Source organism: Globicephala melas, chromosome 2, assembly GCF_963455315.2.
Source record: "Globicephala melas chromosome 2, mGloMel1.2, whole genome shotgun sequence".
In the NCBI taxonomy this organism is placed as follows: domain Eukaryota; kingdom Metazoa; phylum Chordata; class Mammalia; order Artiodactyla; family Delphinidae; genus Globicephala; species Globicephala melas.
This window is the reverse complement of record NC_083315.2, coordinates 19,254,034-19,267,729: the sequence shown is the minus strand read 5'-3', so window position 1 is coordinate 19,267,729 and position 13,696 is coordinate 19,254,034. Positions and strand designations below refer to the sequence as shown.

The following is a 13,696-nucleotide window of genomic DNA, read 5'->3' as shown; positions in this document are numbered from 1 at the left end:
GGGGGCGGGACGGGGGAGAGAAGAGGTGTGATAAAGCAGAGGGAGGAAGTAATAGGATGAGGGGGGACCCTTCCTCCCTGCTAATAGAAGGCTAAGGTCAAGCAAGAACTAGAGAAAAGATTGCCCAGTGTTGTAAAGGACCCAGTGGAAGGCAGCAGCGACATGGTTCTTGCGGTTCTGAGAACTTTTCTAGGAAATGCAGGAGTAGGTGTGCCAAGCAGGGCCGAGCTGAGGCTGGGAACCCTGTCACTGAGCACAGAGAAGGTGAGGGGCCCCGGGGGGAGGGAGGGGAGTAGAACGTGGCAGAGCTCAGGTCAGCCGGGATGGAGCCAGAAGGGAGCAGTGGGCCCTGGGTGTGAGCAGGTCCATGGACCAGAGATCCTGGGGATGCCAGGGAGGGGCTGTGGGGGAGACCCTGGGTAGGGGTCTGGTGCTCAGACCAGGTTGGGGGACACGCTTGAGACCTCAGAGGTGAGACACGGCGGGTAGGAAGCTGGGGGAGGGGGAGAAAGAGGAGAGCTGAATTCAGGTTGTGTTGTCCTTGTGGACTCTGATGTTGCAGGAATGGGGGTGAAAAGGGGAAGAAGGGGGAGCCGGGCAGAGTGGCCCACCATGAAGGTGCTGACCCATCCTGGAGGGGGTGCAGGGTACGCAGGTGGGACCGGGCTTGGAGTGCAGTGGTGGTGGGTCATGGATGTTCAGACGAGCTGTGCGTTGAAATAAGCAGCCTGGAGGGGCAGTGACACGCCATCCTCTCAGCAGACCTGTGGGAGGGGACAGGACATGGCTTCCCCAGGAAAGCAGCTTGGGACCCAGTGTAAGACCCCCCCCTCCCCCCAAGAAACCCTCTTGAGAAGCATCTTTGCCTCCATTTCAGGATCGCTGGTGACACAGCCCTCAGCAAAAACATCCACGAGTCGGTCAGCGCCCAGATCCGGAAGAACTTCGCCAAAAGCAAGTGGAGAGTAAGTCCTGTGTTTCCTACATTCCCAATGAACTTAATCACTCAAACGAAACTGGCCCTGCAGTTCAAGCATTTTTTATTTCTAAGTGTTACTATCCCCCAAGTTTGATGAGAATCCCCATAGCCTCACCCAAATGTGTGCTAATTTTAACCAATAAGGATTAAGACTTGACGAGAGCATCGTGGTGTGAGAGGGATAAAGTGTATGATTTAATAATATCTCCCCTCTGTGATCCAAAAATATAGCAATATTGCCAGCTTTTCCTCATTTGCTGTTTCTTAAGAACATAATCCCTGTTGTCTTCCTTCACTTTGCTGGAATTTTGAAGGATTGACTATTATTAAAGTGACATAAAAAGGGGGAAAAAAACCAGGAAATCTCAGTTGAACTCATCAATACATTCTGGTAAAAATGTGATGGATTTAATCCATTACCCTGTGTTCTCACAGCATGGATAATTGAGAGCTGGCTGTTCTTGCACGAGAACCAACAACTAGAGACTACACAGACAGTAATTCCACTGACCTACTTTATTTAGGACAAAACACCAATAATCAGAAAATTAAGACGCTTAAAATATATTTTAAGGTACTCTATTATTATAATACACCTTTTGTTCTAGAAGTCATTCTCTTAAATTATGGAGGGAATTGGCTTACGTTTACTCTATATTCCACGGTATTATGTCAGAAGAAAAATACTCTTTTCATCTCCAAAATATATTTTCTTGGGGGGAGAGGGTCAAAGGATGAATGTACTTTTGGAAGAAGAGGCAACATCAGTTTCCTTTCTAGTGGATCATGAGACCGTTGTCAGAAGTTTGACCTGCTTAGGGTAACAGGATAAATGATAGGAGACAGTCTCGGCCTTTTCTAATTAGCTGGAATATTTTGTCTGCCTTTCCCCTTTCTTAAATTTCAGCAAGCGTTTAATGCCACGGCCGTCGTGAGACATATGAGAAAACTACATCTTGGCAGCAGCCTGGACAGTTCAAATACAAGTGTTTCGAGCAGCCTCAGTCTGGCCAGCCAAAAAGATTGTGCGTATGTAGCAAAAACAGAACTTTCCAACTGGCGCTGGAGACAAATCTAGTAGGGAGAGAGGGGGACTCCCGTTTGCTGAGTAGCTACTGTTTGTCCGGGTCTGTGAATACCTGATCTTATTTAATACTCCCAACAATCCTATTCACTATTTTTTAAATATTTTTTTAAATTTAGTTATTTCATATTTCTACAACCGTAGCTACTGTTGTTTCCATTTATAAGACATCTGAGGCTCGAGTCCCACACGGCCACGTGTGTGTGGACAAAAGCCCGACACTTTCTCATCCATCTCCTTATGTTCTGATTTGCTTCTCATTGGGCATCACCCTTAGGGACTGAGGAAGGGGTGGCAGAGACTCATATGACAGTCTGATCTCGTTGACTTTTAAAATGTATTTTCTTTTTTTTTTTTTTCTGATAATCATTTGAGCTAATTTATACGAAGTGCGTTGGCTTTGGGATCAAAGTCATAGTACTAATGTTTCGTTGTCCTTCATCTGTGCGTGGGATAGTACATCACGAGGGACACACTCACACCCTCCTTATTTTTCTCTCTGACTCTCCACTCTATATTTCTCTTAATCTCATACTAGGCCTTTCCATGGGCTCCTCTGCACTGCAGAGAAGTTGCCTTGATCGTCCCGGTAGGCCTTCATTTCCATAATCATTGAGACCCTTCAGTTTGGTCTCACTCTGAGCATCACACTCCTTCCTGTTTGCCTCAAAAAAGGTTCCCCTCCTCTTTAAATAGCCCTCCCACCTCATTCCGGAATGTCCAGCCCTTAAGTTTTCCCGGGAAATCTCCATGAGCATCCCCTGACACAACTGCTCGCTGCTTTAGGCCCACGTTTACATCTCAGGGCAAATCATTTCCACCCTCTGGTCAAAGGAAACCCCACAATCTATCGTTTACTTGAAGATTCAGACAGTGGCTCTGACAGCAAAGCCATCTTAGTGATTTACTTTATGGCTATCCCGATGTTCGAGCCCACGGAGTTCACAGTGACGGGGGTGAGGGGTGTACTGCCGCAGCTAGGAAGATAGTCCCACGTGAGAGCATTCTGATGCCAACACATTTGCTTGGGGAGCATTGGAGGTGCAGCCCGTGAAGAATTTTTCTAGGCCAGGGGGCTGCCGAATTCACACAGGACTCAATCAGCAGCCCCGTTTCAATGTGCCCCATGTCACAAACGCTTCTTAGCCAAGAGTCCAGACCACACACCAAGCTGGGGTCAGAAGAGGGTATCACATCCTTTATTCGCTCTTAAAATCCCTGCTTCTCACCGCCATTGTAAGAAATAAACAGTTCTTATGAGGACGGTATATATTCAGTACCTAGCCCAATGCCTAGTATGTAGTAAGTGCTCAGTAAATGGAACCCATCATACTATGGTGGCTAAACCATGTTGTATCCAAATACAAAGCAGTTATCATTATTATAATGAAACAAGGAGGGAAGACCTGGGTCTAAGAAGAATTTGGACACACTGCAAATGTTTTCCCGTGGATAGGGAAAAATTTGGAGTCAGGTGCATAAAAGTTTGTCCCCCGCGACAAACCCTTGCAGCGGGAAGAGGGAGTGAGTAGATCCTTCTGAAGCTTTGAACTTCTTGTGTCTGCTGTCCCCCTGCAGGTCTGGCACCCTCCACGCTCTGTAGTTTCATGTCCTCTTCATCAGGGGTCTCAGGAATGGGAGCGGATCGGAGACCGAGGCCCACCACTGTGACGACAGTGCACTCTGGAAGCAAGTGACCGGCCCTACAGGTGGGGCCCAGGGGGTGAGGCCAGGGAAGGGGGCCCCCAGGGGCCACCAGCGCCACCAGCCACTCCAGAGCCATCCCACCTTGCACGGTGCACCTCCCTGCACAGGACTGGAAGACAGAAGTTTTTTACGGCCATATTTTATACTGCAATTCTGAAGTGTTCATTTCTCACGAAGTGTACTGGCTCAAGGGAGCGGATTTGATAGGATCTGGTGCTGTACATACGAGTCTGCAAAGCCCTAACAGAATGGACTTTCTCAGTTCCTCTCCCTCAGCCCTGTCGTTTCCGATCTTCTCAGTAGAGGTAACCGTCTATGTTGTATTTTTTCATTCGTAACAAAAAAAGGTTTCAACTGGATTATTTAAGTATCGGTAAATATTGTGCATTAGGGTTTTTTTTTTCCTTTTAAGAAATATGTCCTTTTGAGCTATACTTCTTACTTCTGTGCCCTGTACCTTTTGCTTGTCAGTAGTAGAATTTTATGTTAACCTTTGAGAGATTTTTTTTTTCTTCCGAAGGGGATTTAAAAGTACTTTTTAAAATTCTAATAAGAGGATCGATCAAGAATCTGTTTCCGAGGTGAAGAGTGCACTTTACTTCACTTCCTTCTCCTTCTCTCCCCTTCTTCCTCGGAGGGGCAGTTTTCTGAGAAGACAACTCAGCCCTTCTGCAGCCTGTCTTCTCCCCGGGGGTGCGGGCACCGTGGGAGGGAACCTGCAGAAAACCTTGCCCGGCAGCTCCTGCAGCAAAGCCCTCTCCAGCTGGAGACCCTGGGGCCTCTTGCCATCAGTGGTCAGAAATGAAGAAGCCTGCTCTCCCAAGACGAAAGGATAGACTTGCTGTGAAGGAGAGGGCCCCCGCTCCCCCAGCAAAGATCTAAGAGCCTCCCTGGCCGAAGGAGCACAATGCCATTTTGTTTGGAGTGAATTTCCCACACAGCTCTCGTTTCTCACAAGGGGAGTGACAGCGTGGAAGCCCTGCTCTCAGCTATGCAGTTTTAAAATTAATCTCTGTTTTTTAAAAATGCATTTCTAATCTTACAACTGAAAATGGCCTCCAGCTTACACCAGTTGTTTCTGCAAATGTTTACGCTGTTCTTAGATGCTGATCCAGAAGGGAGGAGAGGGAAATGGCCTTGGAAAAGACTCCATTTATCTGGGTTGGTTAAGGAGAGCAGGACAGTGGCCACTGCCGTGACGGCCAGAGACCACCCCAGCCAGGCCCAGCCAGCGCTGAACGCCATCCTTCTGACCAAGGGAATCCCCAAACCAAAGACCTGTGATGGTGGGGTCACCAAAGGTCCCAGTTTGCCCAGGACTGAAGGATTTCCTAGGATGTAGGACTTTAAAACCAGCAACGTCCGGGGACCACTGGGCCACATTGTCCACCCACGTGGTGGATTGGTGTGCAGGATAGAGTGAGCACAGAAACCCAGGGAAAAGCGCTTCTCCAGGAGGCTTCGAGGATGCTGTCTTGAAGAGGCGAGCAGGTGGCTCCAAATGCCCACTTTGCAGAAGACCCCCCCCCCCGGCCCTTGTGCCCACGTGATACCTTGAGTCTGCGTCGCACAGTCAGCCTTGAGCCCGCAGTGGGTCCCTGTTCACCTGCCTGATGGTCCAGTGACTTTCCTGGTTGTTGTCCTCATGCCCTTCTCCCACAGTTGACCAGACACAGTGGATCCTGTAGGCCATGCCATCTTCGTCACTTCTGCACCTTGGCCTAGGTCCAGGCCGAATGTTCAGTAATGCCCCCCATCACACACACAGTGTTATGAGGCTCAGCACTCCATTCTGCCTCCTGTAGGAGGGCAGTGCAGGTGTGCAGGAGAGCAGCCGGAAAGACAGGCATCTGGTCTACCCCGTGTCCACCGTGTCCTAGGCACTCAGCCCCTTGACAGGATTCCCGCTTGGTGTCTGCCACACCAGCGTCCAGAGTGAAAATCAAGCTATTACTCTTCAAAATTTGTAAAAAGCCTGGAAATGTCTATAAAACGACAGTAGACCCGGTTAAGAAGCAAGTGGTACCTGAATTGGAGGACAGTAGCAAGAATATTATAAACAATAACAGAAAACTGAGGCATCTCTCCCAGGGGTTTATTAGAATGTTGCTTACCAACAAGTGTAATGGAAGATTCAAGTTTAGACAGTATAAGAAAACAAGGAACTAGGGACTTCCCTGGCCGTCCAGTGGTAAAGACTCTGTGCTTCCAATGCAGGGGGCATGGGTTCGATCCCTGGTCGGGGAACTAAGATCCCACGTGCCTCATGGCATGGCCAAAAAAAACAAAAACAAAAAAAAGAAAACAAGGAACTAGATGTTTTGGAGGAGGGGTGATAATTTGCCTGACTTTGATACTTCGAACGTGTGCCTGAATAGTTATCAGCTCCTTGTACTGTGTGCTATATGCGGTCATTTGCACTTGGAAAGCAACATCTGAAGCCAAATTTATTGATGATAAATTATTTTCTGGAGCTGATGTGTGGGGTGCATGTTCTATGCAATTAGTTTGAAAGTATGTCTTACCTGGAAAGTGCAGAAGAGCTGAGAGATGGGCTGGACCCCCTTTTTGCAGTTGGGGGTCTGCTCTTGGCCATGGTTGGCCTGTAACACGTCAGGAGATGGTGACTGTTTCAGCCCAAAAGTAGACCCTGTTGAACTTGACATCAAGTGAGTCTCTACTGTCTGGATGCGTGTATTCCCATTGTTTTAGGAGGAGGAGAAAATACTGATAACTCCCGTGTAGAACTTACGCTCTGTTGAGAGAGCCTTAGTGGTAAAAGAATGGAGGTTCTTTCAGCCGTATTTAGTATTATTTACACTTTATGACAACATGGGAAGAGAGCTCAGAATGTGCCTTTTGGTAACGCCTGCCAAGTGGAGTGGCAAAGTCCTAGGACCCTCACTGATGTCAAATTCCACCGATGAAGCTGAGCATTTCATATGGGCCCCCAGCTTACACAGCCCCTGGAGGGCACTGTGTGCAGCTGAGGCTAATGGTGGACCATGGACTTCAGCACAGTCTGCCTTCCAACCTCCCCGCCCCCCAGCTTGGTCTCTTCACCTCCTCACAGCAAGTGGATTGTTTCTGTCATTTGAAAGAGTGTCCTCAAATGGTCTTGCACTCAGCTGCCTGTCTGTCCCCGTTCACTTCCCTGGTCTTCATCTCATCCGTGAGGCCATCAGGGAGGCTAGCATTTGTCTGAAACAGACAGCGTGCACCCGCATGTGGCCCCAACAGACCTTTGAGAAGGTCCCAGCTCTCCAGCCAGCTCTTAGCATAGCGTCCAGGGAACTGGGCAGTCAGGCTTGGGGTTAACCAGGCAAGGCTCTGGCACTTAGGGAGCATGAGCCGGTGAAGAAAGGCATTTGGCATTTGGCGCCCCAGACTCAGTTTACCTGCCCGTCACTAACCTCATCCTGTTCATTTGTCTCCCTTGGCGTCCAGCAGATCCTGGGTGAATTGTGATCGGGAGAGGAGGACCTCCCCCCTTTAGAACGAAGGCCAAAAACACCAGGGACAAAGGGAGGGAACCCAAGTGACCCCTCCTGAAAAGGGGGATTGACCCTCTCTCTGGAGGAATGACAGCTTAATCTGATGAACGCCCTGGGGTTTGACATTTTGTGAGCAATTTTAAACAGAAAGAAAAGACCGTATCCCAGGGGAGATAACTCTGTATTTTAAGGCTTTGGCCACCGTGGCCCCCTGGCCCACCCAGAGCCTGGGCTTGTGTTGATTCTTCACCCTGGAGAAGCCACCCTGGAACCATCACTCCAGGGCTGAGGGCAGGAGAAGGAGGGTATGGCCTCTGTGCTTTGCCTGCAACACTCATGACTTCATATGATTTCCACAAGCTCACTGCTGGGTTTCCTCTGGATGTGAGAAGGAACAGCAGAGTGCAGCAAAGAGCAGCTCCTCCCATTTCCATAAACAGAAATAAGATGTACTCTTTCCCAGGGTTGCACAGTCACTTCTGGCAAAAGGAATGAAAGTCCTCCGATTCAACCGATGCACGAAACCTTTGCATGTTCTTCTGAAACAATACTGCTTCCCATTCTGTCCACTCACACTCTGCAGAGTTGGCCTTTTCCTTAAACACATTCCAGACCAAACACTGTTCAGTTTGTTTAAAGAAAAATGTATATACCTGTATGTAACCCACAACTCTTTGCGGGGGGGCAGGGGGCTGGCTGTAGGTTGGGGCTTCGGGTGTACCTGACATTGGCCAAAGAGTGTTCCAGTCCTTTGGTTTTCAGAATTGAAAATGTTGTGATAGGAAAGGTAAATTGGGCAGATTTCTAAAAGGGGGACTTAATTCACAGAGATGCCAAGAAAACTAGTCTGCAGATGAGATAGCTTGGAAACCTCTACACTGGACAGCAGGCAGGGAGGAGAAAGAGGAAGATAGAGGCCCAAGCCCCCTTCAGCCCCACCCTTCGTCATGGTCCCAGTGCATCGTGATCTGCAGCCTGAGCATGGGCACAGGAGCCCAGCCCCACTGTGAAGTGGGCCCTGCGTGCTGGCCACGGCCTGGCCCGCCTCCTGCTCTGCGCCGAATCAGACAGCAAGGAACATCAGCCCTTCCCACCTTCCCTGCCACCTGCAGCAGGAGCAGCTGGGCTTGTGACTCCGGGGGTCTCTGCTTCTGGAAATCCAAAGGCTGTGCATTTGGCGGCCAGCCCCACAGCATGTGGCTGCCAGGTCTGGTTTCGTGGACAAAGTGTGGAATGGCTTCTCGGTGTCTGAATCTCTCTACACCAAAGGGACTAACTATTGCATTTCCCCCTTTGTACCAATGCCGCTTCTGCATTCGCCACATCCATTTTGAATCTTTTGGTCTCCAGAAAACTTCTCATACGATGATTATGTCTTCTGATGATTTACCAACTTAGTTTACTTCAAGGTGATTTTTTCTTATGGACAGGAAAAAAGAAAATGAAAGGAGTGTTTGAGGCTTTAGTCATAGGGATAAGGTATGACCAGGGACTCAAAAGCCCCAAACACTAGATAAATTACTTCTCAAAGGAAAACCTTCATCTGGACAGACTGAGGTTCCTGGGCCCTCACGGTAGCCTTGCACTTGAGGGAAGAGGAGCGCTGGGGCAGGACTGGCAGCCGTTTGGACATTTTACAAAAACAAAAACATTTTGACAGCGACAAAAATACTGCAACCTCGCAGCATCTTTGTTTTGCAAGACAGGCGGCATGTTTCAGAGGACATTTCTCTTAGCCCCACAATCAGGTTGGAAGACATGAAAGGTACATTCTGTCCAGCATAGAATTTGGAACAATTTCTAAATTGGCTCTGGTCACCACACATAATGTCATAGTCCTTCTTGCAGCTCTCCCAACAGTGAGCACGTTTTCCAAAAGCTTATGACGTCGAACCCAGGAATGTCCCTGTGTCTAGTATTACCAGGCTTGCAATTGGTTTGATTTTTCCATAAAACCATGCTTGTCCAAAAGAAGGGAAACGGTGCATTTATTCCATGCATGTAATAAACTCTGCAAGAAATTTACCCCACGTAGGTTTGCGGCACTGCAAAATTGTTAACGGGCCTGTGTAGCAAATGATTCTCTGCCTTGACAATCATGTACACATATCAAGATTTCTATCATAATGACAATGAGATTGATGACTTCTTGTTTTCCTCCAATAAAGACAATTAATCATCTTCAGATGTATGTGGTTTGTTTCCTCCATGAGAAGCAAGACTGGGGTGTTTCAACAGCTCGCTCTTTCCTCCTCTCTCTGAAGTTTGGGTTTGAAGGAAGGAGTTTGAATTGAGCCCCTGGAAACTCATAAAGTCCCCTAAATACCTTATCACCAGCCCGATGGGCAGGGATGGGGGCAGGGCGTGCACATTGTGGCATTGAGGTTTGTGGTGGGCGCTCAGGCTCCCCGCCCTTTTCCTTGCCACTGCAGAAGGTGGCTAGAGGCAGACCCAGAAACCCAGATCACGTTAACTAGATATTCTTGAGTTGTTTGGAGGAAAAGCCAACACTGATTTCCAGGAAAACGTCTCTGAGTAGCACTTGGAATTCTCGATGCCCAAAGGAAGATTCTTCGCTGATCATGTTACCAAAAGTGGGGTCCAGCTGCTCATCGCTCAAAAGCCAATAAAGAGGCAAGGTTGGTGGCAAGGACAGTTTGCTTCATTTTGGGTGCTGGCACCCGGGTTGCGGGGGGAGGGGACGCCTGTCCAAAGCCCGACTCCCACACCTCCCCGCCCCAGACAGTCGGGGGGCAAGAGCTTTTACAGGCAGAGGGAGGGGGCTACGTGTAGAAACAGCACAGTCAGCTCTGACCGTCATCTTGACATTGGTCATCAGTGGTCTGACGAGCATCATCTTGATTGTTTTAGGTACAGTTAGTCTTCAGTTCCAAGGTCAGTTTGTTCCCATTTCTTGAGGCCATTTCTCAGAATTGTGGCAGCTTACGTCATGGCTACAGTCTGGTCATCGTGTAGTTAACTTCTTCCACCTGGTGGGGTTTTCAGTATCTACAAGACAGCTCACAGGATATGGCTCAGAATATAGCCCTTGAGGAGGAACCAAAGGTCCTTGACTTTGCTTAATGATTAAACTATTATTATTTGGTCTCCTTTGATTGTTTTCCTTTGTTTCTGCATTTTCTCACTTCTCTGATTAAACTTATTTTTTGGCTAAAGTTTTTCTACAAACAAAATGCAGGCAGAGGACGTGGGGGACAAGGACCATAGGGTCCTGTCTGTTTCAATCAGAAGAGTGAATAGTGTCTTTTTTTTTTTTGGTTGGGGGTGCTTACAGCTCATAGCTCATCAAATATATTGTGGGGATTGGATCTGATCACCAGACAATTCCTCCAATCCAAATAGTAAGTTGTTGTGTAGAGGGGAAAAAACGAATTGGACGTGGGTTGTAGAAATGTAGAATTAACGCTATCCCACACAGCCAATATCAAGTGAAAACAGCATGGGCCTTAGTGGAAATAAGTGAGCCCCAAAGAAACACCTGATACCTGATGACTAGTCCTTTCTTAGCTGACAAGGCTTCTCTCAACCCAGACCCTAGTTAGGAAGTATATCATGACAAAGGGATCATTCAGTGGGTGCATAGGTGACACTTAATGCAGACTTTACGGAACAAAAGAACTTTAGTAAGCTAACCACTTCTGAAAACTATTTGTGGAGTCATTAAAGAGAGGTCTCCCCCACTGTGGCCGAAAATGTAGCCAAAGCAGATGCACAGAAGTGTAAAACTGCTCCTAATAGAAAGCTGGGATTTATCAGGGCCTTAGAGTTGAAATGTTAAGGTCAAACCTGAACTTTTGACTGAGCTCCAGTCACAGTGACCAGGCCAGCACCTCTATCCTTTAGACATTCACCAAACCTCCCTGGGGCTCAAACAAAGTTCAACAGGCATTGAAATTCACCCCACATTTCTTATATTTTTCAGATAAATTTTGGTCTGACACATTCTCTTGGGATTATCTATCATTGGCCGTAACACATTCAGGGAGCCAAGAATTAAACAAAAGCCTTCCTGCATAGATAACTGTCCACCCAGAAAAGAACCATAGCCTTATTATTGTCAGCAACGATAACTGCTGCTACTAATCATGTCATGGATTAGCCGTTTGCTGTGTTCTAGGTACTGTGCTAAGTGAATTCCATTCAATGTTTCATTTAACCATTAGCTCAACAAGGAAGGTGCCCTTATTGCCTAAATGGGTTCAGAAAGATTCAATGATTTACCCACTGGCAGCAGAGTTTCAAACTCAGCTGGACCAACACCAAAGGTCATCCCGCTGTATTACCTCTCGTAATTTTATGTAGTTTGGAATTTTATGAATTCCAAACTACACCATCTGGATTTCATTTACTTAGTAAGTAACTGGGGGCCCCTGATCATTACTGAGTTGAATGACACAATCAAATCAGTTAACATTTTGGGACATCACTATTCCTAAGCTCCATTCTACATCTCCAAGAGAAATTTCTCTTAGCAGCTCGGCCTAGCCTTACACATAGTTCAATAAATGAGGAACGGCAGAGAGAACCCAGACATTACTGTGTTATCAGCCCATGTGTTTTCTGCTGTTCTGTTATTCCATGTCTCAGGAGGAATGGCACAGAAGCTGGATTTGATCTGGAATCAGAGATGCAGACAGTAGTCCTAACACTGCCAGGTTTTTGTTTTGTGTTTTGTTTTAGATTAGTCTCTTCTCTTTCTCTGATTAATATCTCTGGAAAGTTCTGTTCATACACACGGAGTTTCATCCCTGACACGCAGGCTTCCTTGTCATCTACTCTTCTCCAGATTGCCTTCAAAACCTCTGATTTATTTTCAAGACAGTGTCTCAGATCTCTGGTTCTCTTCCAGCCTCTCCCGGGAGGAACTGTGTTTATCATGAGCTCATCTTCCTAATATGTTTCCACCAGCAAGCACGGACTCTGTCCAGAAAGACTCAGTGGGCCAGAAAAACGCAGTTCTTGGTCAACTTATGAACCCTTTTTCTCTTTCCTACATCTCAGGCCACTTCTTCCCCCTCCCTATAACATTGTTTTAGCTTCAGCATGATATTTGTCTTGAGGGCATCAGGATTCATTTCTGTGGGCCTTGCTGAGTCAGGCTGTTTTACATCAGCTCGTGGAGAAAAACACACGGGATGCCGCGCCACCAGCCAACCTGGCTGTAATCATGCAGAAGCGCGTCCTGACCGACCCCTCTAATGAGGACCAGCGGTTCCCCAGCAAGAACATGGAAAGCCGCTGGCTTTTGTACCCACCTAGCACAAGGTGCTTGTCACAGGGCACCCCTGGGGGAGGAGAGAAAGCTTACTCTGGGGTGAGTCTTTTAAACAAATTGTCTCGTATCTGGATGGTAATCCCTACAGTGAAGGAATGTCTCAAGGGCACCGTGACTGGGGAGGACTTCGCATCACTTCTGGCTCAGGTAAGTCAGACTGCCCTAAAGGGGAGCCCTGCTCCCTCAGCTGTGCTCCCGGCAAACAGTCCCCAGGCTGCCACTGCTCCAATAGCTGCATCCCAGGGCTTCTCACTCCTTCTCCCGGGGATCTTGCTAAAATGCAGATTCTGAGTCAGCAGGTCCGTGGTGAGGCCAGAGCTGCTGTGTTTCTAACAAGCTCCCAGGTGGTGCCACTGCCGCGGATCCCTGGGACCCTAAGCAGGGACCCTAAGCAGGGACCCTTAGGGATCCCAGGGACCCTAAGCAGCTTCTGCCATGCCTGCCTGCACATTCGAATCACCTGGGGAACATTTCAGAAATGCTGATGTCCAGGCCAACTGCACCAGGATCGCTGGGGAAAAGGTGCGCTCATGGACTGAAGGCTTTATTCCTGGTCATACCGGTGGGCCTCTTCTAGGACTGCTGACAATGTGAGTGGTGCTAGAGGGAGAGACAGGCAGAGAGACAACACGAAAGTACCCAGCATGGAAACCACAATCTGTTTGTAACCTAATCTTGGAAATGGTGCCCCACTGCTCCTGCCGTATTCTATTCATTAGAAGTGAGGACTACCCGTAGCCGTGACTACCGGGACGTGGGGACCGCAGGGGGCACCCCACAGCATTGTCCCTCTGTCAGCACACTCGGGACCACTCAGCCACCCTTGCTGACCGGAGAGAGAGGGTGAGGCTAGACTGTGATTCATGACCCAAGTCCACATGCTGAGGGAGAGGCAGTGTGGGGAGAGAGCCCCTGGATGCTGGAAAGAACCAAGATGTTCTCAAAATGACATGCATGTCTTTAAAATCTTCTATTTGCTGTAAGAATGCAGCACAAAATACCAAAGCATTAGCAAACTGCCCTGGGAAAGCTGCAAGCTTCAAGACACAGCATTTCCTGTGTCCTGAGGAGACGTTTTTAACTCTTCAGAGAAAAAAAGTAAGCTTTGGCCAAATGCCTCAAATCCACAGGTGCAC

At 48.1% G+C, this 13,696-nt stretch overlaps 1 protein-coding gene across 7 annotated transcripts in view; it reads left to right on the top strand.

The window, feature by feature from the left end:
• CAMK1D (calcium/calmodulin dependent protein kinase ID) overlaps window positions 1-9,449 on the top strand; it is a 415,209-nt gene extending 405,760 nt beyond the window's left edge. For 6 of the 7 annotated variants that reach the window (XM_060293260.1, XM_030836975.2, XM_060293271.1 and 3 more), the window contains exons 9-11: window positions 878-965; window positions 1,887-2,004; window positions 3,642-9,449. In XM_060293260.1, coding sequence (XP_060149243.1) covers window positions 878-965; window positions 1,887-2,004; window positions 3,642-3,760 — 325 coding nt within the window. In that variant the 3' untranslated portion in view covers window positions 3,761-9,449. Of the gene's footprint in view, window positions 1-877; window positions 966-1,886; window positions 2,009-3,641 lie in introns of all 7 variants that reach the window. The other variant, XM_060293277.1, reaches the window with a different exon arrangement.
• Window positions 9,450-13,696: the final 4,247 nt, after the last annotated feature.